This window comes from Macrosteles quadrilineatus, unplaced genomic scaffold (assembly GCF_028750875.1).
Source record: "Macrosteles quadrilineatus isolate MER2022 unplaced genomic scaffold, UCM_ALF_1.0 Scaffold_8__2_contigs__length_117827958, whole genome shotgun sequence".
Taxonomy (NCBI): Eukaryota; Metazoa; Arthropoda; class Insecta; order Hemiptera; family Cicadellidae; genus Macrosteles; species Macrosteles quadrilineatus.
The window spans coordinates 70,012,861-70,037,557 of record NW_026542601.1 but is presented as its reverse complement, the minus strand read 5'-3'; the positions used below and the strand labels follow the sequence as shown (position 1 = coordinate 70,037,557).

Below are 24,697 nucleotides of genomic sequence, written 5' to 3'. Positions count from 1 at the left end.
GTATCTCCACAACCCCTTCCGCTCCAACTCTCTCTCGGTTCCCACTCAATAATATGGCCAAATATTAGGGATGGACGGGTCCCGAAATTTCGGGAATTTTTCGGGAAAAAAATATTCCCGATTATCGGGACGGGATTACATTTGACTCGGGAATTTTTCGGGACGGGATTTGGTCCGATCATCGGCGATTTTTCCGCTTCGCGAGTGCCGATAACGCCGTTATTGCGAGCGATAGGTCCGCGAACGCAGGAGACGAAGTCCTACCGACGACCGCGCCGTGACCGCGAGTCATACCGACGATCGCGCCGTGACCACGGAGTCCTACCGACGATCGCGCCGTGACCGCGGAGTCCTACCGACGATCGCGCCGTGACCGCGAGTCATACCGACGATCGCGCCGTGACCGCGGAGTCCTACCGACGATCGCGCCGTGACCACGAGTCATACCGACGATCGCGCCGTGACCGCGGAGTCCTACCGACGATCGCGCCGTGACCGCGGAGTCCTACCGACGATCGCGCCGTGACCGCGGAGTCCTACCGACGATCGCGCCATGACCGCGGAGTCATACTGACGATCATGCCGTGATGGCGGAGTCATGCTGACGATCGAGCCGTGATCGCGAGTCATGCCGTGACCGCGAGTCATACCGACGATAACCCCGTGACCACGGAGTCATACCGACGATCGCGCCGTGACCGCAAGTCATACCGACGATCGCGCCGTGACCGCGAGTCATACCGACGATAGCGCCGTGACCGCGAGTCATGACGACGATCGCGCCGTGACCGTGGAGTCATACCGACGATAACCCCGTGACCGCGAGTCATGACGACGATCGCGCCGTGACCGCGAGTCATGACGACGATCGCGCCGTGACCGCGAGTCATGACGACGATCGCGCCGTGACCGCGAGTCATACCGACGGTCGCGTCGTGACCGCGAGTCATGACGACGATCGCGCCGTGACCGTGGAGTCATACCGACGATAACCCCGTGACCGCGAAGTCATACCGACGATCGCGCCGTGACCGCGAGTCATGACGATGATCGCGCCATGACCGTTGACCGTGAGTCATACAGACGATCACCCCGTGACCCGCGAGTCACAAGTTTCTATAGGTACCTGTAAATTGTTACCCACTTTTGGTGCTTATAGATCAGTGCCACAAATGGTAAAAATTGATTTTGTATGTCTTTTTTGGTAACTGCAATACAGTACTTTCTTTTTATGCACAGAAAAAAATCCCGTCCCGTCCCGTCCCGAAAATCGGGAAGGAAATAAAAATCCCGTCCCGTCCCGTCCCGAACTAAAAATTCAATCCCGTCCATCCCTACCAAATATTTAACTATTTCTGTTCTAACTCAATATTATTTTACCAATAAACTAATACGAATACACACTTGTTATTATTAATGAACCATAAAACCGCTGTGTACATGTAGACACACATATCATTTTGAAAACCACTTTTTTGGATTCAGGGGGGCACAAAACAAATATTTTCACACAAAACTCATTCTTTAAAAGTTAAATTTTAAAACTGACTTCAACTTTGACACGGGAACAGAACGTCTTGTTCTATTCATATCCAATGCTTTTAGCTACATATTAACTTTGTAAATCTATATCCAGTTCTTAGCTCTTTGTCATTCAACTTGGTTACATGCAAATTAATACATAGAAACAGGTGTCAATGCTTAAACTACTTTTTCCAGAGTTAGGGAACACCTATGCCAAAACTTGAAAATATTTGCAAGACGACAATAATCTATATAACAGTGATGTATGTAACATACCAAGTCCCAGGTGTAGGTTTGTAGCCAGTAGATGAGTCTGTTGACGCCAGACACCATCTGCAGATGCTTAGAGTTGGTAACTCTCTCTTCTATCAGGTACAATGTGAACGACGCAGGTACAAAGCTCAGAGCAAACAACACTGCGATAGCATGGAGCAGTGAAACTCCACTTGTGCTTCTGTCAACAACAAGTGTTTAACCCTCGATGGGACGAACATAGGTGGCAATAAAAACACTGAAACACACTATTTTGGTCATTATTGGAAGCAGAAAGCAGGCTTTTTTCCGCTCAAGCAGTTAAACTTAAGGGAAGGGTTAGGCCATGAAATTGCAGTGGTGGGGAGGAGTTAGTTCCAATCTGCTCGTCTCAGTAATTAAAGCAGTCCAAGATCGGTAATTTTCACCAGAGCGCCAAACACTTTTAGGCCTAATCTTTTTCCTAAAAGTGATATCCATCATGGACATATGATACAAATGTAGATTAAGGTTATTAACCTTTATTTCATAAGATTCAAATATATCAATAGGTTTTTCTAAGTTCAACAGAAACATTTGTACTAGTTAATATTTCCATCCAGTTACTCATTTGTATTTTGTATTTTTATAATGCAAAATTATGTTTAACATCAGTAAAACCATTTCCAAGATAGCATGTCATGTACTTATTTCCCTTTATTTTGAGCAATTATCTGTTTTTCTAAGGAAATGATCATTTGGTCAAAAAGATCGATGCACTCATTAGTGTCTTTGAGATGGCTTTACACCAGTATTTAACAGACCTAACAGTATATTGAGGATGAGCATGTAGTTAATAAAAAAACAAGTATAATCTTTCTTAATACAGTGTCAAGCAAAATGAAAATATCATTTTCCTGCTAAATAAATACTCACATAATCTCAATACCGAGCTGTTTGCGAGTAAAGTTCATCGGGTGGTTGATAGTATTGATGCTGTATTGTGACTGATTGTTAGGTACAAACGATCGCAGGACTACGTTGTTGAGAGCATTCATGTACCCGACCGAAGATGCCCACGCTTTGTTGAAGTACCACACCTGCCAAAATACGTCCCTTTGTAGTACGAGGATAACACATGCCTAACAGTGACTTTGACAAATTAAGTTTTTAAATGTTTACATTTGGAGAAATAGCCTCTGGATCGTTATTTAAACATTTTTATAATATACGGCTTACCTTACCAACCTATTGGTTTACAAAAGTAGAGTAAGAGATGAAAAACAAAAACTTTAGCTTAACCTAGGACTCACGATAACGCTCTGGCGTAGAAACTTAGGTCTCCACAGTAAATCAATTGGATAGTAAGGTATGCCTTAGATTATAGCAATAAATGTTTACATCGGTAAAAACGCATATTGACTCGTTTTGAACAACTTTTTGTAAACTTTCCAAAACCAACTAAAACATATGCTTTACGCGCATTCTACAAAGCAAAGTTTTGTACAGCTTAGTTGAGGATATGTTGTAGGAAAAGCTCATTTTATTCAATTAATTCTTAATTAATTATTTATTAATTATTATTATTTAATTAATTATTTCTTAAGAACCAAACAAAAAACTGTATATTTGACACATGTTCTCTCACCATGACATGTCTCTGCTGCGTGTTGTTGCTTGTGTTAGCAGAGTTGCTGGTAGCCACAGCCAGAGGTCTCCACAATAGTCCTGTGTTGTTCACAGCCTGCACCAACCTCCCTAACATCGACGTCAAGTCCCAATCAGGCACAGGAGACACCACGCCCAAACTGAACCCACCGATCCTAAAAAGGTTTTAATGGTGTGTTAGCAATTATCTCGTGCTTATTGAACATTTTAAATTTATTTACAATACAAAACAATAACATGTTATATAAGCATAAAATTTAAGGAAATATAGATTAACAGGTGATAATATGACAGTACTAGGTCAGGAGAGCCAGTGGGAATATGAGTACTTACACTCCCTAACATCTGTGCTCATCTCCGTTATTTAGGCAACATCATCATAATTTCTTGCAATTACAATATTCATACTTGACGTTTGAACAGGAGAGAATCAATGGAACATCATCAATGAATGGACCATAGGCCATTGGCGACGATTATTAAAAAACTAGAACTACCTGCTCCTATAAAAAGATGCATTCAACTCCATTTTTTTCTTGGCAGTCAAAATTAACGTACGGTATCTCAATTTTCTAGTCAGCTGGACATCCTGGATGTAAAAAAATCTTGTGTCTTGTAACTTGTGAAAAAATATATTTACTTTACCAATATAAACTGCAGAACCTTCAAACAACATAATAATTATCAAAGATTTAATGTGCCCTTAATTTGAACTCTTTTATGGTTTTAAATTATGAATAATATAAAATGTCAATCTCAGCAACTTTCTTTAGAAGAAAGAGTAGGCTTCTATTTAGTTAGTTATTATTAGTGATGCCAGTACCTAATTTGAAAAGTGGTACTAACACTGCACTGGTAAAAAAGAACGTTTTATAAAAATAAATATCGAAGCTCATGAGCTTTATTTTATGGTAAAAATGTCATCTTATTTACCTTGTACGGTCGTATCGTTTCTGAGTTTTCAGTATCCAATCAGAGATGTTTGATCCTGTTAGATCGTACATTGTGTCATCAGAAGCAGTCTGAAAATCAACATCACATAAAGATTTTTTTCAAAAAAAGTAGACAAATGTTTGTGATTATGTTTCTAAAAAATGTTTTTTATACTTTTAGGGTAAAGTGGCTTAAAGCCAGGATAATCTCACTGATACCTGTTATGAAAGCAATCCTAGTATCATTATCTGCCTGTTTAAAAACAACCCTCTAATGGATTAATTAAAAAAACAAAGATGGGTGGGTTTCTCATCTGTTGAGTGTCACTTGTCACTAAATCATAGATTTCCCAAATAAGACCCAAGCTGTAGTTAAATAAAATGTTAACTTGGACTTTTCACAACCATAGCTTACCATGAAATATGGTGGGTCAGGCAGTCCCGCAGTCACCGGACAAACTTGTGCGCCACTGTCACAGGAACAACTGGGGCCAAACATGGAGATGTTGCGAGGAGGTGGGGCGATGGTTGGAACTCGACACTCATCAGCTCTGCAACACAGCACAAGCTAAACTCTTGACAAGATACGTGAACATAATACAATAAAGCATACTTAACTGAACCTCAAAACCTTGTCAAAACTATAAAATAGATATGTTTGCCGGTCATTAAAAATTAAATGTAAGCTGTTGTGGAACTGTTGTATAGCTAAAATACTAAGATAAAAACTGTGAGGGAATTTAACAGTTTGAAACAAAACACCAGCAACAAATCGAAAACAACTCTAGAAAGCAGATGACGATTCTAGAAAAAAACCAACCACCAAAGAAGAAAAGGAAGCTCTTATATGACAAACCAATCTGTTGTGCTGTAAAATTGAGTTTCATTGACAAAATAAAAATATATTATGTATCATCATATGTCATATACAGGGTGGAACGAAGTTAGTGTTAAAAATTTTTATGAGTTAAACTACTAAGTATTGGTGACAAAATGGCACCAATTTAAGTTTCCATACCCTCACAGGTGAGGAATAACAGACAATTTAAGATTTTTTCAAAATATTTGTACTTACTTACATAAAATGGCCATAAGTGCATTAAAAATTGTTTTTATTCCAAATTCATTGTCATTTTCAGAATCCTCGTTAAATTTCCAATAGTAATAGTACAAATTCATTGAGATTAAACATCTGCATAAGCCCTTATTTGGCCATGGAAGTTTGAATTTGTGATTTTTTATAAAAAAGTAATAACTTTTTCCAAAGTTTTTCTATACTACACTGGACTGTAGAGAGTGTCAAATATTACTAAAAAATTCTGCAGTTAATAACCTTTAAAATGACGTATAAACATCTACTGTTCCTTTGATTTGTAGTTCTCAAATTTAAGAGTTTCTCATGAAAAACACGGAACGGCTAATGTTTAATTTCCTTTAAAAAAACATGTATTGGCTTTAATGATATGACAGCAGCTGCTTTAAAAATCATTTTTAAATGGGTATTATTGCAATTTTCAGAATCCTTGTAAAATTCCTAATAAGAATATTGAGGAATTGTTAGGATTAACACTTTATGAACCTATGTCTTGTGATGAATTTTCATTTAGGGGGTTTTCTTCTTATTTATTGGAATGAATTAAATATCGTTTACGGTGTTAGTTCTATGGCACATTCAACCGATGTGCGAGATTGACTTAAAGCAAAATACACAACTTGAATGATAAGAATGATAATGATGGGTCATATGGTGTGGTTTGCTGGCACACCAGGTCGCCAGACCTAAGTCCACTGGACTTGCTTTGTGTGTTAGGTGGAGTACTTGGTCTACTCATCTTTAGTGGAAGATAATCAGGAAATTAACAACTGGATAATGAATGCAGATGTGCTAGTCAGAGGAACGTTGTATTTTAATGTTACTGTTGGTGCCACGTGCAAAAAAAGCTTGGCTGTGTATCTGGGAAAATGGAGATTTTGAAAAAAAAAACTCAAGTAGTTGGCATCAAATAGAAGGCAACTATTAAAACGTCAAGGAAGTAAGGAACAGTTATTTAAGTTTAGAATATTTTGTGTTTTAGAATTAACTTTTAGTTTTTGTATAAATAACTAAAACTAAGTATTTTTGAGGTGTTAACAATTATTTTAGTTAAGAAATATATCATTTGGCTGAGTTATTTCCATTAGCATGTGTCTAAGCAATACAATCAATTAATTGGTATACTATACATAGGTTAATTTTGGGTTTTCGGTGAACATATTGACAACATTGTAAAGTGTAGTATCTACATAATTTTATAGGCTACTCCATTGGAAGTATTTGCTTATGCTTAAAAAAAAAAATTCTTTAGTTAAATGTACCATGTGTAACTTTAAACAATATTCAATGTATTCAAAAAATAAAAATAAAACTAATTTAACACGTTTTTACAAAACATACGTTTATATGGATGTTAATCCTAATAGATCTTTAATAGTCTTACGATAAATCTCACAAGGATTCTAAAAATTACAATAGACCCTATTCAAATATAACTGTTATTGCAGCCATTGCCATATTATTTAAGCAAATACATGTTATTTTAAAGGAAATTAAACATTAGCCGTTCCGTGTTTTCATATGAAATTCTTAAATTTGAGAACGACAAATCAAAGGAACAGTAGATGTTTATACATCATTTTAAAGGTTATTAACTGCAGAAGTTTTTTAGTAATATTTGACACTCTCTACAATCCAGTGTAGTATAGAAAAACTTTGGAAAAAGTTATTACTTTTTTATAAAAAATCATAAATTCAAACTTCTATGGCCAAATAAGCGCTTATGCAGATGTTTAATCTCAATGAATTTGTACTACCACTATTGGAAATTTAACGAGGATTCTGAAAATGACAATGAATTTGGAATAAAAACAATGTTTAATGCACTTATGTCCATTTTATGTGAGTAAGTACAAATATTTTGAAAAAATCTTAAATTGTCTGTTATTCCCTACCTGTGAGGGTATGGAAACTTAAATTGGTGGACGCGTTGCAGAAAGTCAACAGTCCCGGAAGGTCAAATAATTTATACCTGTGCCGCTAGGTCAAAAACTACAATGTTTGCAGTGTCTGTAGATCAAAAATCCCAGTAAGTCAAATAGTACAGTCCGGGCTAAAAACGTAGTCTATGTTAAAGCAATTGACTTATTGGGAATTTGACCTAATGCAACAGCAGTTTTATTATAACGAATTAAGATAAAGTATAAGTTCAGTTTCGCTGAGTCAACAGTGCCGGAAGGTCAAAAGTATAATCTGTTAAAAACAACGATAGTCCTCTCGACGCATGACTTCAATAATTTCGTGTTTTGGTGTACTTAAAGTTGTGCTAAAATTTTGAAATTTGGCACAGAGCTTCTTGGTTAGTCCTACTCGATGACTATTTTGTTGGAACTTTAAACTATTTACCGATCTAATTAATAAAAATTGATTTGTATGGTGAAATAGTTTTAAATCGTGATTTCTAACATGAAAAAGTTAGCATGCGAGATTTTTTTTGTTTTTGGGTTAGAGAGGTTTTGTCTGTGGCAAAGTTGTAGCCAAAAGTGTGATGCGTAAAATATATTTTTTTGAATTTTTTACAATCAGTGGTTCAGTAGATAACTTGGGATGAAGAGGACGGCAAATTTAGCATTTCGTAACGCACGGAAAGAACTACATCGTACGATGCGACTGCTGAGTGGACTTTTAATTTATAGTTCTAAGGACAAGAAAAAGATAAATATACAGATCACCAGTACATTCACATTATTTATAAAACATCTTTCTTTATTACCAGCTTACATTTTTCACTTATAAGAATACATCATAAACAGGGTGTTAAAATAAGCGGGGAGATACTTTACCTAGTAATTCCTTGGGTCAAAATAAACAGAAAATCAAGGCTAACATTTTTTCCAAAATCATTTCGTTAACCAGATATCCACCATTTTGTATTTTTTACATACAAATATTTATCTTTGCACTTTTCCAACCGCTGTTTATGAAACTTGGTATGTATGTTAAGGTAGGAGAGACGCATGTTATAAACAAAGATTCATCTCGATTCACCCTAAAATTTCAAAATTTAACACTTAACTACATTATAATATACTTTACTACACCACAATATTTACGTATCACCATAAATCTTTAACAAAATAAAACGTTAACATTTTTAAAATCCAAAGTAAATTAATATAATATTTCTTTTTTGAAAATTATATTTAAAAAAAAGGCGATGGTAAAATAACGACAGGCGAGTTTCGTTCTGGGTGTTTCAGGTTTGAATCTAGGAGGATTTAACATTAATTAACATTAATGTTTAATCCTCCTAGGTTTGAACTGATTGAGAGGAATACATGAAACCGAAGGGGGGAGGTAGCAACAAGTTCACTAGTATTTACTAGTGTCCAATTACAATTTGATGGATTTAACCAAAACCTTTTCTATTTCACTTATTTTCAGCTGTTAAATTTCAAACGATACGTTTTAGCGACTTATCATCATCATAGTTTGAGTTTGGGTTTGCGGCAATGTATTTTTATGAATAAAACCTTTAATGATACCAAACTTGACCTCTGCTGCTATTAATTGACTGTATGCACTATTAATTAACAGCTGTGTATAAGGATTATGTCGGCCTTAGTCACAAACAGGACAACAAGATCGCTCCACTCATCCCACACTCATCTCCATTCATACTTGGCTTAAAATGCATACATTTGTATGGTCGCCATTTCAAAGCAACATGGCTACATTATCGATCATAGATGAACCATTATGAATTAGCATTATTCGGTGTAGAGTTTGAGACCATTGTCTTCAAATTTCAACACAAAAAAAGTTTTGTTAATAAATAGTTTAGTTTGTTCGTATTTTTCCGGCTTCAGCCCACTCATCACACACTCATCTCCATTCATACTTGGCTTAAAATGCATACATTTGTATGGTCGCCATTTCAAAAACAGGTAAAATAGTATTAAAATTATATAAGAATTTTGTCTTAGTCTTTGTGGTCCACCCCCCTTAAGGGATAAAAAAGTGATAATAGCTTAAGACAGTAGATATTTATGGCTATTATTGATATACCAAGTCTCACTACTTTATCTATATTGTTAAAAAAATATAGCCAATCCAGGACTTTTCAACCATACTGTAACGCCAACACGAAATTTTTCCGTTGAACTCTTCCGCATTTCTTAGGCGATTTTGACCATTCGTGTCTCATTAGAAAGAGCGTGTCACGTTCATTTGCAAACCAACCTTACGTTTTAAAATCCCTTGGGCTCAGCCCCAGTGGTTCTTAAAGAACCCATGTTATGCCTATGAAGAACATATTGATTTATTTATATAAGGATCAGCTCAATTAATTGCTGCTATGCAATTCAAGGAAATAATGTAGGCTACATTATTAACATGTTACTGATTTTTTTGAAATACTATATTTACTATTTCTATTTGGGTTTACTGGATAATTTAATTCATTTTACCAAACAATAAAAATTAATTAAGTAATATATTTCATGAGCAAAGGACCTATTGAAGTCCTCATCAACCAAAAGAATGCCTACTAAAGCAAATAAAATTGAGACGAACATGTAATGCACGAAATCAGGTGGTTCTTAAGTATGTGAAAAAATGTATCGCTATTCAAAAACAGACGGAAAACTTGTAATAGCTATTTACCTTACAAGTGTAGTAAGAGCGTTTTTACATCACGCAGGTGAATGTTGTGCAACGAGCGGAAGCGAGTTGCATAATTTACCGAAGTGATGTAAACACGCTCTTGCGTAACGTGTAACGTACAAGATTTTACCTGACCCGACAATATAGAGGAGGTTACGAACAATATTTTTCATTATCCATTTCACTCATCTTCTAACAGTAACGTTCATTTACAAACAAAAGCTAGGTTAGGAAAATTCTTCAAAATATAACATTATTGATAACATTAGATTCAAGCGCACAGCTGATTTCTAGCGTTGAACGTCGTTGGCTCCATAGAGGTATATTTTTTAAGTTAATCGCTCAATTTTATTTAAATGGGTTTCATTACATCACCGAGTGAGTTTTTTCCAACTTTACATCACTCGAGAAGTAACGAAGTTGTATACACCACGCTTGGGATAGGGAAGTTTAACATGGCGGGTTAGGTAAACATATTCGTGACAACGGGTGTAACATGTCTACATTATCATTGACAAACGTGGACAACCTTATACAGAGTGTGAGTAAGTCCGAAACAACTCTAAAAAACAATAAACAATAAATTGCAAGAACCGTTGCTTATATCATTGGGTATACACGTATGTATCTACTGACGTGTATACTCAATGCTTATATCGAACTGTTATATGTACATCGTGAGTATTTCCATTAGTTGTTCCATTTAGTTGTGTGTCCATTAGTATAATATTTTAGTTGACTCTTTTAAAGTCAGCGGAAATTGTGACTGTTATTATTGAAATAATTTTTTATTTAGTCTGCAAATGAACAAAAGGTTTTTAAGTAAATCATAACATATGGTTTATTGTTTTTATAATGTTTTGTTTACTTGTTGTAATGTATTAAGTTTGTGATTTTATCAGTGAAAATACAAGGAATTATTTTTGTTAAATGCAGAGTTTTATTTAAAGAGAAGTAGTTCACAAAGACATTGGTTATGGGCCCAGACACACTTTATCTTATGATGTATTAAATTTGCTTGTAAGGAAAATGGATATTACTAAGATAAATATTTCACTTTTGGAAAGCAAGAAGAATTGGACTGCATGGAAGTACAAAATAAAGGCATTGTTAAGAACTGTACCTAATGCATTGGAAGTTGTTGAAGGTGAAATCACCAAGCCCCTAATCGTACCGCCTGAAGCATCGGTAGCGGTAAAACGAAAATATGAAGAAGATTTAGCTCAATATAACAAGTTAGATGGTACAGCTCTGATTATCATAACAACCAACTTAAGTGATACTAACCTAGAAAAGGTTTTACGATTCCAAACAGCAAGAGAGGTATGGGCTGAACTTCATAAGATTTTTGAAGGGAGGTCAGAAGACAAAATATATGATCTTGGTCTGCAGTTCTTTCAGTATAAGAAATTTGAAAGTGATGATATATCTACTCATCTGAGTAAATTAAAACAGATATGGTATGATATGCAAAAAGAACTTATGAATGAACATATCACTGCTTTGCCTGAATTTTTGCTCATCTGTAAGGTTTTAGGGACTTTGCCCGATAATTATTTTAATTTTAGATCCAGTTGGGTTTTGCTGTCCAAGCAAGAAAAGAACATTGAAAACTTAACGGAGCAGTTGTGTGCCTTTGAGAGAACTTTAAAAGAAAAAGAAGATACTGAAGTGGAAGCTTTGGTATCAAGAGGATATCATAAGAAAAATGACAAAAAAGAAACCCCTGCCGTGGAAACTTTGGGTTCAAGAGGATACCAAAGAAAAGCCGATGGCAGCAGGAAATTGATCTGTTATAACTGCAATGAAATTGGACACATAGCAAGCTATTGTAAAAAACAAGAAAAGAGGATGTATAGTAAGTCAACAGAAGTTTCAAACTTTGACAGTCGAAGATGATCAATGTCTTTTGCTCTCAGAAAAATCTTTGAATCATTCGAAAAACTGTGAAGATTGGTTTGTTGACAATGGTGCAACTAATCATGTTACGAACATGGGGCACAGTTTCCTAAGGTTTGAAAAGTTTACAGAGCCTCATGGTATTCTTGGTGCTGGAGGACAAGTATTAGAGGCAATTGGTAAGGGTGACATAGCTTGTGAGTCAACCATCATGGGAGTTACAAGAAATTTTACACTGACGAATGTTTGGTACGTACCAAATGTTAGGAAAACCCTTTTTTCAGTGTTGTCTGCTCATGATAAAAACTCTAATAGCTTTTTTGAGTCCAACGAAAATCAATGTAAATTCTATGTAAATGGACAAGAGATTGTGAGAGGTTACCGGGAGATGCATGGTGGACTATTTAAATTGAACTTAAAATTGAAACAAGTTTGTAATGAGGTATATACTGTAGGCACGAATAAATCTAACTTGCTTCAGTTGTATCATGAAAGATTTGGGCATCAGAACAAGAAACATGTTAGTGAAGTAATTCAGCAAAATTTAGGTGTCTCGGTTGGATTGGACGATAGGATTTGTCAAGGATGTATGAATGGGAAATTGCATAGACTGCCTTTCGGGGAAAGACATCGTTCCAGCGTACCTGGAGAAATCATACATTCTGATGTGTGTGGTCCTTTCCAAGTTCCATCATATCAAGGTTCGAAGTATTTTGTTTTGTTTAAAGACGATTTTTCACGATTTAGGTATATCTATTGTATAAAAGAAAAATCTAATGTTGCCTCAGCTATCAAAAGATTTTTGGCCGAAGTTGAAGCTGCAGGGCATGTTGTTAAGCAATTTTCTTGTGACAATGGAGGTGAATTTAAGAATAAGGCTGTGAGTAACATATTCCATCAAAAAGGTATAAGACAAGTATTCACGATGCCTTACACACCACAACAAAATGGTTCGAGTGAACGGGACAACAGGACAATAGTAGAAATGGCTAGATGTATGTTCCACTCACAGCATGAAGCTATGCCTCAAAATCTGTGAGCAGAGTTAGTCACAACAGCTGTTTACATTCTGAATAGAACGGGTCCAACAACGATAAAAGGGATGTCACCATATGAATTATGGTATGGGAAGAAGCCAAACATTAATCAGTTGAGAATAGTTGGTTGCAAATGTTTTGTACATGTATACCCAAAGAGAACAGAAGGAAGATGGACTCAAAAGCTGTGGAAGGAGTTCTAATTGGGTTTGAAGATAATGGCTACAGGATTTGGGGTAAAAATGAAAAGCTTATAAGACCAAGAGATGTGGTTTTTGAAGAGATTCCTTTAATCACTCGTGGTATTGATAATTGTTCCAATCAAGAAAGGAACTCATGTGACAAAAGTTCTCAGACTGAAGAGATTAAAGACATTGACAGCTCAACTTCTCAGATCCAGCAGAAGTCGGATCAGTCTTTTGGGGAAGAAAATGAGTTACCGCAAAAAGATTATTCCATTAGTCTAAGGGACAGGAGTACTATCAAACAACCACTAAAACTGTCTGATTATGTAGCACTAGCAGAGGTAATGTGCTCCGATCATATTACTCCAAAATCATTCACAGAAGCAATTACAAGTTCTGATGCTTCTGATTGGAAAAGTGCTATGCAAGATGAAATCGACTCATTGAAAGAAAGAGATGTCTGGGAATTGACAGACTTACCCGAAGGAAAATCGGTGTTGCCGTGTAAATGGGTATATAAGATAAAATTACATGCAGATGGTTCGGTGGATCGGTTCAAAGCCAGACTTGTAGCTAAAGGATTTAACCAAAAGGAAGGTGAAGATTTTAATGAAATTTTTAGTCCAGTAGCTAGAATGGGGACAGTGAGATCAGTGTTAAGCATTGCAGCAAACGAGAACATGTTTATAAAACAATTTGATGTCACAACTGCATTTCTTTATGGTGATTTGGAAGAAGAAATTTACATAAAACAGCCAGAGGGTTTTGAAGATGGGGTCTGGTCAATACTGTAAGTTGAAGAAAAGTTTATATGGGTTGAAACAAGCGTCACGTTGTTGGAATGAAAAATTTAGCAATTGTCTAAAAGAAAATGGTTTTAATAGTAGCACAGAAGATCCATGCCTTTTTCATAAGAATGGGAGTGAAAGAAAAGTCATAGTTATTTTATATGTTGATGATGGTTTAGTAGCTGCTACCTCGGAATGTGAAATAGTTGTTTTTTTCAAAATGGTAGGTAAGGAATTCAAGATCAAAACCATGAATGCTTCACACTTCTTGGGACTTGAAATTTTGAAGGAACAAGATGGTTCAATTACTCTTAGTCAAGCAGGCTACACAAAGAGACTGTTAGAGAAATTCAACATGTACGATTGTAACCCTGGAAGGACTCCAATTGGTTTGGAAAACTTACAGATAGGAAAAGAAGTTGAACTAAAGGCAGAGGCAACAAAGGCTCCTTATAGGCAAGCTGTTGGAGCATTAATGTATTTATGTTGTGGAACTAGACCTGATATAGCATTTGCTATTTCATATGTTTCAAGATTCTTGGACTGTCATACTTCTGAACACTGGGATATGGTGAAACAAATTATGCGCTATTTAAAAGGTACAATGGACTATAGAATAAAATATGACAAGCAGCCTGAGAATCAAAAGTTAACCATATATAGCGATGCTGATTTTGCAGGTGATATGGCAACTAGAAGGTCAACTACAGGTGTAATCAGCTTCTATGCGGGAGGGCCAGTCACTTGGCTGAGTCAAAAAACAATCATCCATTGCCATATCAACAACAGAGGCAGAGATAGTTGCAGCTAGTGAAGCAACTAGAGAAGCAGTATGGCTTTATAGAATATTCAAAAGTTTGACAACCATGAATGAGAAGCCCATTATTTATGTTGATAACGAGGCAGCTGTTCGTTTATCGAAAAATCCTGAGTTTCATAAAAGAACAAAGCACATTGAAGTGAGGCATTTTTTTGTTCGTGAGAAAGTACTTGATGGAACTATAAAAGTTACAAGAGTATCGTCAGAGAATCAAATAGCTGACATACTAACAAAACCTCTGAAACCTGGACGTTTTAAAATACTGTTTAGTAAGATTGGTGTCTGTTTGTGATTTTCAGCCTAAACAAAAAGGGGGAATATTAAAATAATTTTTTATTTAGTCTGCAAATGAACAAAAGGTTTTTAAGTAAATCATAACATATGGTTTATTGTTTTTATAATGTTTTGTTTACTTGTTGTAATGTATTAAGTTTGTGATTTTATCAGTGAAAATACAAGGAATTATTTTTGTTAAATGCAGAGTTTTATTTAAAGAGAGGTAGTTCACAAAGACAATAGTTATTACCCTTGAAATAATGTTTGTGTAGTACTTTGCAATCCTACCAATGCTTATAGAATCATACGATTACAATTTTCTGGTTAGAATATGTCGCATAGAGTGGTGACTACTGTATCTTTTTGGTTTGCTTGTAAAACAGGATCAACAGAGATTTTCCATCGACTTAAACAATACGATACTCCCAAATTGTTCTTTGCAATAACAAAATATCACACAGTTTGATGAATATTTGTGTGTAAACTGTAAACCACATACAGTACACCTGTATTCTATCTATTTTACCTTTTATTTTCCCAAGACTTTATAGAAAATCACGCATTACGTGATCAGTGAAGAAAGGCTGTATCCCACGTGTTTTATAGGTTAAGAAGACAAGGACGGTCCTAGACATATATTTTGGGGGGGGGGGTCACCGGGGGCCTGGGGGTATGGAATACCCCCCAAAAAGGAGGGGGGTCCTGAGGTTTCCCCCGGGAAAAATATATAAATAAATAAATATAGGCTATAAGTTAAAGGGTGGTCAACTCAAGGAGGCCACCATTGGGATATCATATCGGAAACGTTAAGAATTAGAGAAAACTTAAAATGGGGGATATTCCTTTATTTTTGTGGTAGTTAAAAATATGATTTTAACACCCTATATTTTATCATGTTTTCGGATAGAATAGGCAATTTAAAAACTTTTTTATCCTTGACATTTTTTCGTTAAACCCACTCGTTTAGGAGTTACAGCATATGGAAAAATGACTTCCGGTGTACATTTTACATCATGAAGCTCCTAAACAAGTAAGTTTATAGCAAAAATGCGAAGAGTAAAAAAGTCTTACAATTGCATCCACATTCCTAAAAGACCATAAAATTCATTAAAAATATGAATTATATTATTTAAAAAATGGCGGAAAACTTGAAAAGTGGAAATCTTGTTGTTTTTTAGTCTCTAAGGAATGTAGATGCAATTCTAAGACTAATTTACTTTTTGCAATTTTGCTCTAAACTTACTCGTTTAGGAGCTACATGATGTAAAATGTACACCGGAAGTCATTTTTTCATAGGCTGTACTCCTAAACGAGTGGGTTTATCGAAAAAATGTCAAGGTTAAAAAAGTTTTTAAATTGCTATTCTATTCAAAAACATGATAAAAAACTAAAATCATATTTTTAACTGCCACAAAAAATAAAGGAATGTCCCCCATTCAAAGTTTTCTCTAATTCTTACAGTTTCCGATTTCCCAATGGTGGCCTCCTTGAGTTGATCACCCTGTATATATGAATTTTAACGGATGGTGTTTTTGGCCTCTAGGGACCTCAAAACGAAAAATTTAATCGGTCCCGGGTCCAGGTGTTACCATAAGTACTACGGTAATAGCTTATTCCCTATATGGGAAATTCGCCAAAAACCTAATAGTTATATAGAACAATATTACATTCAACCAGCTGTTAGTTAAAACAAATTATATGGGACTAAAACAAATCAATGAGAACTAAGATTCCTTTAAAAAATCATTTGAACATCCTACTATTTTACTATGCATATTTAATTAATCTGCCATCCTCATACCTAAGAATTGAATGTATCAATGGTCAGCATTACACATAGTATAAATAGGTCAACTCTAAATATGTCTTTAAATTTGTTTCCAAATGCTGAATTTGTGTCACATTTGCTGAATGTTTACAGCTGTTATGTTAAGCAAATTATCTATACTTATTTAATACGCAAGCATGTTTTTTGTGACAACTACTCCTCCGAAACTACTGAACCGATTGACATGTTTTTGGTGTCATTGGAAAGAGCGAAACTTGAAGTTGTGCAGGAAACTTTCTTTTTAGGGAAATAATAAGAGAGTGGGGCCCTGGGGCCCTTTAAAGTTTCGTATTTCTCCATTAGATTAACATGGGAATCAAAAATTGTTATGAAACTCCAGCTGTTGTCAGAAATCAAAAGTGAGAAGAAGAACATAATGTTAATTGGAAACATTCAATAAGTTTGCTAATTTAACAGTTTGCTATAAACATTTACTGACTTGGTTGAAATTAAATATTTACTATTTGAATTCGAGTTGGCGTAAATATTACAATGGAAAAAAGCGAGAGATATAATCTGTTATGTACATCTTGAGTATTTTCATAATCTGTGTGTCGAATCTTTTAAAGTCATGAGAAATTATGACTGTTATTCGTTTTAAAATAACGCCTGTAATACTTAGGAATTGCTCGAATTCGAGCAACAGGAACACTAGTATTGTACTAAAAGGGGTCTGACTAAGGGGAGGTACGAATGAGGCATTTAGTTCAAAATTCCTCCGTGAACAGCGCTGTAGTAGAGAACACTTTGGCAATGAAGGTTTACTAATCGCAAAAATAGTTCTGTTCATAAAATAAAATTATAAATATCTCAAATTCAATATAATTATTTTTTAATTATAAAATTAAACTATCATAACCTAACCGAACTAACCAAACTTGCTGATGAAGAAATAATATAACAAAAGTTTAGTAATCGGAAAAATATTTCTGTTTATTAAATAAAACTAGAATTTGCTCAATTAAAATTTTGTAATGACTTAATAATAAAATTAAACTGTAATAACCGAACCAAACCAACCAAACTTGCTGATAATAAAAAAATCTTGGACAAAAAGTTAATGCTACCAGCAGGATTCGAACCCGGAACCTACTGTATATCAGCCCGGCACGCTGACCATTAGACCACCGAGGCCGTTGGCTACCGACCGTTTTGTTACGGTAATGGCGTTCCCTCAGCTAATAAGAAGCCCACAGCTGTCGTAGCCTCTTCTATACCTCCCCTGAGTAAATACCTACTAAAAGCTAGCTTAAGAAGGTTAGCGTCGGCTGCTAGACTTTTTAAAAAATAAAACTTAACTTCTAAAAAACTGGGACCCTTAATTATAATTATGGCTTTGACATTCCCTAGTTCTCAAAATTATCTTTCTTTCAACACAAAAATAATGAAAATCCGTCGACTGGTTGATTCAGAATGTGAAAAACCCCCATTTGCGTTTTAATAATATATATGACAGTTTGGACAGGTTTCAACCCTTCCGAGGCGTAATACATTTACACAGTTGATGTGTAGACTACATTATAACTCATAAAATAGTTCTAAAATTAAATGGGTCTCCTTTTACAAACGTATATAATAACCAGAAATTTTCAGATCGTCCTTGCGTGTATTTCATGCCACAAATTTTGACGAAAGGCTTTTCATTACATAAACTATACCTATTTACAGTGTTGACCAAACAGTTGGCAAGAAGCATTAATAGATAAGCTATTTACCAAATATGATAATTTTAGCTCTATTCTAATTATGACAAAACACGAAGTAACTAAAAGCGAGTATTGTTGGTGTAGTAAGCGTTGCAGGAGGTCTACTTTACACTGAATCGAGGTTCACTTTTATTGCTTTTGATCTTCCGGCACTGTTGACTCAGCGAAACTGAACTTGTATTTTACCGTATTTCGTTATATTAAAACTGCTGTTGCATTAGGTCAAATTCCCAATAAGTCAATTGCTTTAACATAGACCACGTTTTTAGCTCGGACTGTATTATTTGACTTACTGGGACTTTTGATCTACAGACACTGCAAACATTGTAGTTTTTGACCTAGCGGCACAGGAATAAATTATTTGATCTTCCGGGACTGTTGACTTCCAGCAACATTCCCAAATTGGTGCCATTTTGTCACCAATACTTAGTAGTTTAACACATACAATTTTTTAACACTAACTTCGTTCCACCCTGTATATCATGTATATCATATATATCATATATATGATATATATCATATATATCATATACATCATATATATCATGTATATCATATATATACATCATATATATCATAGATAACACATATATGCATCAATATATAATACATTGGTGCAATCTCACAAGCGACTACATATATTTAGTGACTCATCACATAATAGTAGCATAATATTATGGGCTACAAAGATCATCATTGCAAGGGTTAACAACATGTTGGAGGTAACTAGCGAGGAAAATGTTATCATACACAAGAAAGTTGGGTATATCATGGTATTAATATCGAGAATTGAGAACAATTTTTCAGGTTTCCATCAGTATCAGGAAAGATAAAATTTTGGTATCGACGCATCTCTAGTATTTAAAAAGATGTTATTTCAAGAGTGAGAAGAATTTTACATGTTTGGTTACTAAAATATGTTGTAAATAATCAACGACACTAAAGTAGTTAGATGGATTTATTTACAGGTAATTTAAGTAACGAATTCACCTTCATGCGTAACGTCTAAATTTCTGTAACCATTGAAAAAATAATTGTCCATACTAAATAAATACTAATATCAATCGTCATACAAGTGTTTACCTGTGTTCTGGTAGACACTCCGCACCCAAGCCGAGAGGTCCCTGTATCTCTTGGTGATACTGAGCAGTGTTGTTATCAGTGGAGTCTAGAGATAGGAACATGTAGTGAGGGGGAGGGTAGATCCACGGGTTGAGAGGGAGGGGAGGTCTCTCTCTCAGTTCTGGCAGAATGGATGTCACCAGCAGTGTGATGCAGACAAACACAGCTGGGATAATCAGCTGTACAAGTGAAAATATACAGCTGATTCTTCTTGACGTTTTAGGTTCAATTTTGGTGGGGTGGTGAGTTTGTATTGTCTAAAAGGCTATTAGGCACATGTTCCATCACAATAAGTAAAAAAAAAACAAACAAACAAAAACAGGAAGTCTAGCTCTAGAACGCTACATCCGATTGTCATGTCTTTTCCTATCACCGTTGTTAATGTCATTTAATTGTTTTAATATTTGTGTTCTTGTGTGTTTGTCTATGTGTACATGTTCATCAACAACCTTTTGTTGAAGAGATTATGGCATTCTTTAACGCTTGATGATAGCTTCATGAGATGTCTAAACTAGTTACGGCACAAGCAACAATATACACTTTAGATGTAAAATTTGTTCTTGATAAAGTTCCGTATGAATTAGGTAAATGGTTGTAGATTTTTAATCCCATGTAAAAATGATGTAACATATCTTACTTTTAGCACTAGTTTATATGGTGTGAATCAGAACACCTGTGCACAACGATTTGGCCCAACAAGCGTTAAAAAACTACATTTTTTTATTGAAAATTCATCATTTAAAACCTGTTTAGTGAGTTACAATTTTAAAATTTCACTTTAGGCACTTTTCTTTCAATGTTGTAATTATTAAAAGTACATAACAAATATATGTTCAAAAAGTAATTATAAAGGTTAAAAACATATCAAAAATCCAAGATATATTAAAAATTTTAGAAGTAGAGCATTTTTTTAAGGTGAAGGAGTGTGATTTTTGAAAAACTCCTAACAGTGTCTTGTACAGGGTGCGGCATAAAAACCGATCTATTTTATGCAACACACTGTTCAACGACAGGTCGTCTGAGATTTGTGGGGGTAGGCTCGTTGAAAAGCCTACATGATGCCATTATCCGTAGTCAGATCAGTTGCCACCTGAGTAACGCGTGTTTGTTATAGAGACGTTTTAAAAAAGTAATGTTTTAGTCAATACAACACAGCGGCATTTCCATGCACTCTTTAAATTAGGTCAACATGAAGAGGTTCAGTCGCAATAGCGATTATCTGTATGGATAATAAACAAAACACAGATTAACAAATTAATATTTAGGGATAAGAATTAAGATCGAGCATCAAAATTAGGGTAACCGAGCGGTCAGACATGTTCAAAGCAGATACTAGTTTTCAGGCGGGCCTACAAGGACTGTTTTCCACAGCAACACGAACTCTTATCGAATGTTAGTTGTCTGGCGTCCAATCTGTTTTTGACGGCTTGTCAGCTTCTTTTTGAAGGCAGAAGCTGTTGTTCTAAGGATGATAACCCACCACATGATTGTGCTACTTGACGGAATCCACGTCGCCCTAATTAAAAGAATGCACGGAACTGCCGCTGAGTTGCAATGACTGAATCATTGCTTTTTAAATTTGACTTGATAACAAACGCACGTTGCTCAGGTGACCACATCTCTATGACCACAGATAATGGCATCGAGTAGGCTTTCCAACGAGCCTAACCCCAATACTCTCAGACGACCTGTCGCTGAACAGCTGAGTTGCTGCATAAAATAGATAGGTTTTTATGCCGCACCCTGTAGAAAATTTAATTCCTAACTATGAAAATTCCTTCAAATCTTTGCTAGTTCTTACCGTTTACGAGCTATAGCCATTTGAAAAAAATGTGTTATTCTAAAAAAAAGGGGGATTTAAGGAAATTTTTTGGGCGGGTTGTAATTTGAATATATATTTTTTTGGATTTTCTGGGTGGTTTGGGACCGAGACAGACCTCTACAAAAAATTTCAGATCCCTAGCTATTCTAGAAGTGGGTAAACATCTGTATAAGTTAACTGATCAGTGAGTCAGTGAGTTACACAAGCTCCCGTTAAAGTATGTGCACAGGTGGTCTGATTCAAGCTGTATAATGTTATTAAGTTAATGTACGATTATGCATAAAGTTTCTAGACTATGACAGACCTCTGAGAACAGAGCCTTCTTGTTTCGCCGGTTGTGATGGTATCGTTTGATATGCAATGCAAGGAACTGCCTCCAAAGTTTATTGCTAGGCTGAGCAACATTTACATCCTTTGGGCCCTCTTCCTGCACAGGGACAGTCAGGTCTGTAAAATAGGCAGAACTTCTGTATAGTGTAATGTAATCCAATTAACTATGACACGATTATTTGATGACAATTAATAAAAAAAATTGCTTTTACTTTTTAGTCACTACCTACTTAAATGAGCAGCTTGTGCTTAGCTACTGAGTAAAAGGGGGTTTATAGTTAACACGTTTGCCGCGGCCCGCCAAATAGCAGGCGTAGCCGCTCCAGTGCAGCGCATCGTCGAACCCGTTTGGCTTTCAAATATTTCGGTCTGATGAATGGTAAATGACATGTGGTAATGTGCTGTGTTATGATACGACAAGAGTCGACGTAGTTTGCTAAAACACCCACAGATAGCAGCATTGCATGGAACTAGCCAGTCCCATTGAATTGCCAAATGGATGGAGAAAGACGGGACAACAAGTTGATTTCTAAGCTTGCCAGAAGGGAATTTTACGGGGAAATTTACTACCAACCTACACCACAATAAAGCACCCATTCCTAGTAAAATGCAGACATAAAAATACCCGTTTTTCTCGGTGTGCTGCTGCACAGAAATTGAATGGAATGTAGGCGATGCCCGCACTCACCAGTGAGTGGCTACGTGTTAAATGGAACACTCATCCATGCCTTGACTCGGTTTATAAAGTTTATAAAATATTGTTGACAGTGTGAAATATACTAGACAAAGAAAAATACTACGTACTGTATTGTTGTTGGAAATTATTAAAAATGCAGGGCATATAACATTGCTTTATTCATCTAGTAAAAACATCAATCCAGATGAAAACCAAACATAAACATTGACAGAAATTAAATAAACATTGAAACAGAACATCTAATTTTAATAAAAGGTACTTTCCTGTTAAAGGGAACATTCATTATTATCGATGATTTTTTTCTCGATATATCGATAGTAACAAATTGAAACATATCAGCTGACAACTACGATAAATATTGTTCAGTATCAACAAACAATAATGAAATGAAACTGTTCTAAAAAAAATAACCTAACATAACTAACCAAACTTGCTGTGTAACATTCCATGTTTAACTTGCCTTTTCTGTTATCAAAAGCAATTTTTTAAATAGTACGGCAAGTTTGGTTGGTTAAGTTAGGTTAGCTTAGAACAGTTTCATTTCTTAATCCATATAATAGACTATTTTGGCATAAACAAGATCAGTTGTCAATATGTAATGGATCGGTAAAAAAATATCGATATATCGAAAAAAATCATCGATAATAATGAATGTTCCCTTTAACAGGAAAGTACCTAATAAAATAATAAACATCTGATTATAACTTGAATAATTCAAAGACCACCACAAAACCATTCTTTTTTTAGAATTGAACTAAGAGTGTTCTTCAAGGGGGGTCAGTTTGAGATGACGGCTAATCATTCTAATGTTCCTAAACATGCCTCTACGGTACAAGCTCAATGATTGTGTGTTTTTTGTGCTCTTTATATCAGAGCTTGCAGTGGGTGGAGCAAATAATAATGTTTAACTAACTATTACTTAGAAGTTAAAACCGCATGTGAAAAAGACTAATTTACGGATTTTCAAACGGATTTTGTAAATACTTAAAGAAACAATTACAAAGTTTCAGTTCTACCAGTACATAGTTTGGATCTTTTTATGAACATTTTACAGTTTATTTCAACTCGATAAACACTTTAATAATGCCAGGAGGTACTTTTTTGTAGGACCATGGTTATGTGGTTAACAGCCGGCGCAGCGGGTGGAACCCTCTTAACGAGAAGGTACTTTAATGTACATCATCTTGCTGTTTTGTGTCTGTCACTTCAAAGAAAAAATCAAACGGAAAATAAATAAGCTGCTTGACAAACTTAATTTTAAATAAATAGGGTGATAAAAATAATAACAAAAATGCAGTTGTTTTACCGATATTTTTCCATTAATACTTTAAATGAACAATACAAAGATTAATTACATTTTAAAACCTGTTGTGACTCATTTAAGCTGTATTTATTTAATAATGTTGACTTTAAATATAAAAATCTATATTTACAATCAATATGTACCGATAGCCAGTTTTAAATAAAATATAATATGCATGCGTAGGCTTTTGTGGCTGGTGTCATTGAAATCCATCACTATGGATTTCAAAATCTAGTTTATAAATAAACCTTTATTATACAAAAAATACAAAAACAATAAACCTTTATTATTTACAAAAAATGAACCAAAAGTTTGACTCAGAATTATACTGTGACAGGCAAAAATCATTTGAAGCTCAAGACCCTGTCGTCTACCGCCTCCATGGGACCTGCACAATTGGGGTTTTGGAAAGATAAATATAAAAGAAGGACCAAGAAATTAGAAATATCAACAAGTAGTTAACTTAACTTAGTTAGCTTAGTTTTTGCCCAATCAGATGACATCAAGACCAAATTAGACGTTCAGGGCGGGACTTGTGTGAGTTTTCATTGAGGAATAGACCAAGTATTCATACCAACAAATTTTGGAGAAGTCAGAGAGGAACTAACTGAAAACCACGTAACAAATGATCACATCATACCAACCGAAAACCACGTAACAAACAAATGATTACAAGATATCACATGATCTAGAGGCCAATGCTCACAACATATAGCCCAGTCAATAAATGTTTTTTATCGCAACTAAATGGTGGAAAGCTGGATTTTTTATATGTGATAGAACTAGATGAGAGGTGTACTTTCCCAAAAGTCCCCACTTCTACCTCTTGAG

At 35.3% G+C, this 24,697-nt stretch overlaps 1 protein-coding gene across 3 annotated transcripts in view; it reads right to left on the bottom strand.

The window, feature by feature from the left end:
• The window catches only part of LOC128999487 (phospholipid-transporting ATPase ABCA1-like), a 124,816-nt gene that overhangs the window by 26,710 nt on the left and 73,409 nt on the right, over positions 1-24,697 (bottom strand). For all 3 annotated transcript variants that reach the window (XM_054426039.1, XM_054426041.1, XM_054426042.1), the window contains 7 exons: positions 21,841-21,983; positions 19,676-19,893; positions 4,771-4,906; positions 4,357-4,445; positions 3,404-3,578; positions 2,692-2,855; positions 1,801-1,978 (listed from right to left, as the gene is read on the bottom strand). In XM_054426039.1, coding sequence (XP_054282014.1) covers positions 1,801-1,978; positions 2,692-2,855; positions 3,404-3,578; positions 4,357-4,445; positions 4,771-4,906; positions 19,676-19,893; positions 21,841-21,983 — 1,103 coding nt within the window. The remainder of the gene's footprint in view (positions 1-1,800; positions 1,979-2,691; positions 2,856-3,403; positions 3,579-4,356; positions 4,446-4,770; positions 4,907-19,675; positions 19,894-21,840; positions 21,984-24,697) is intronic.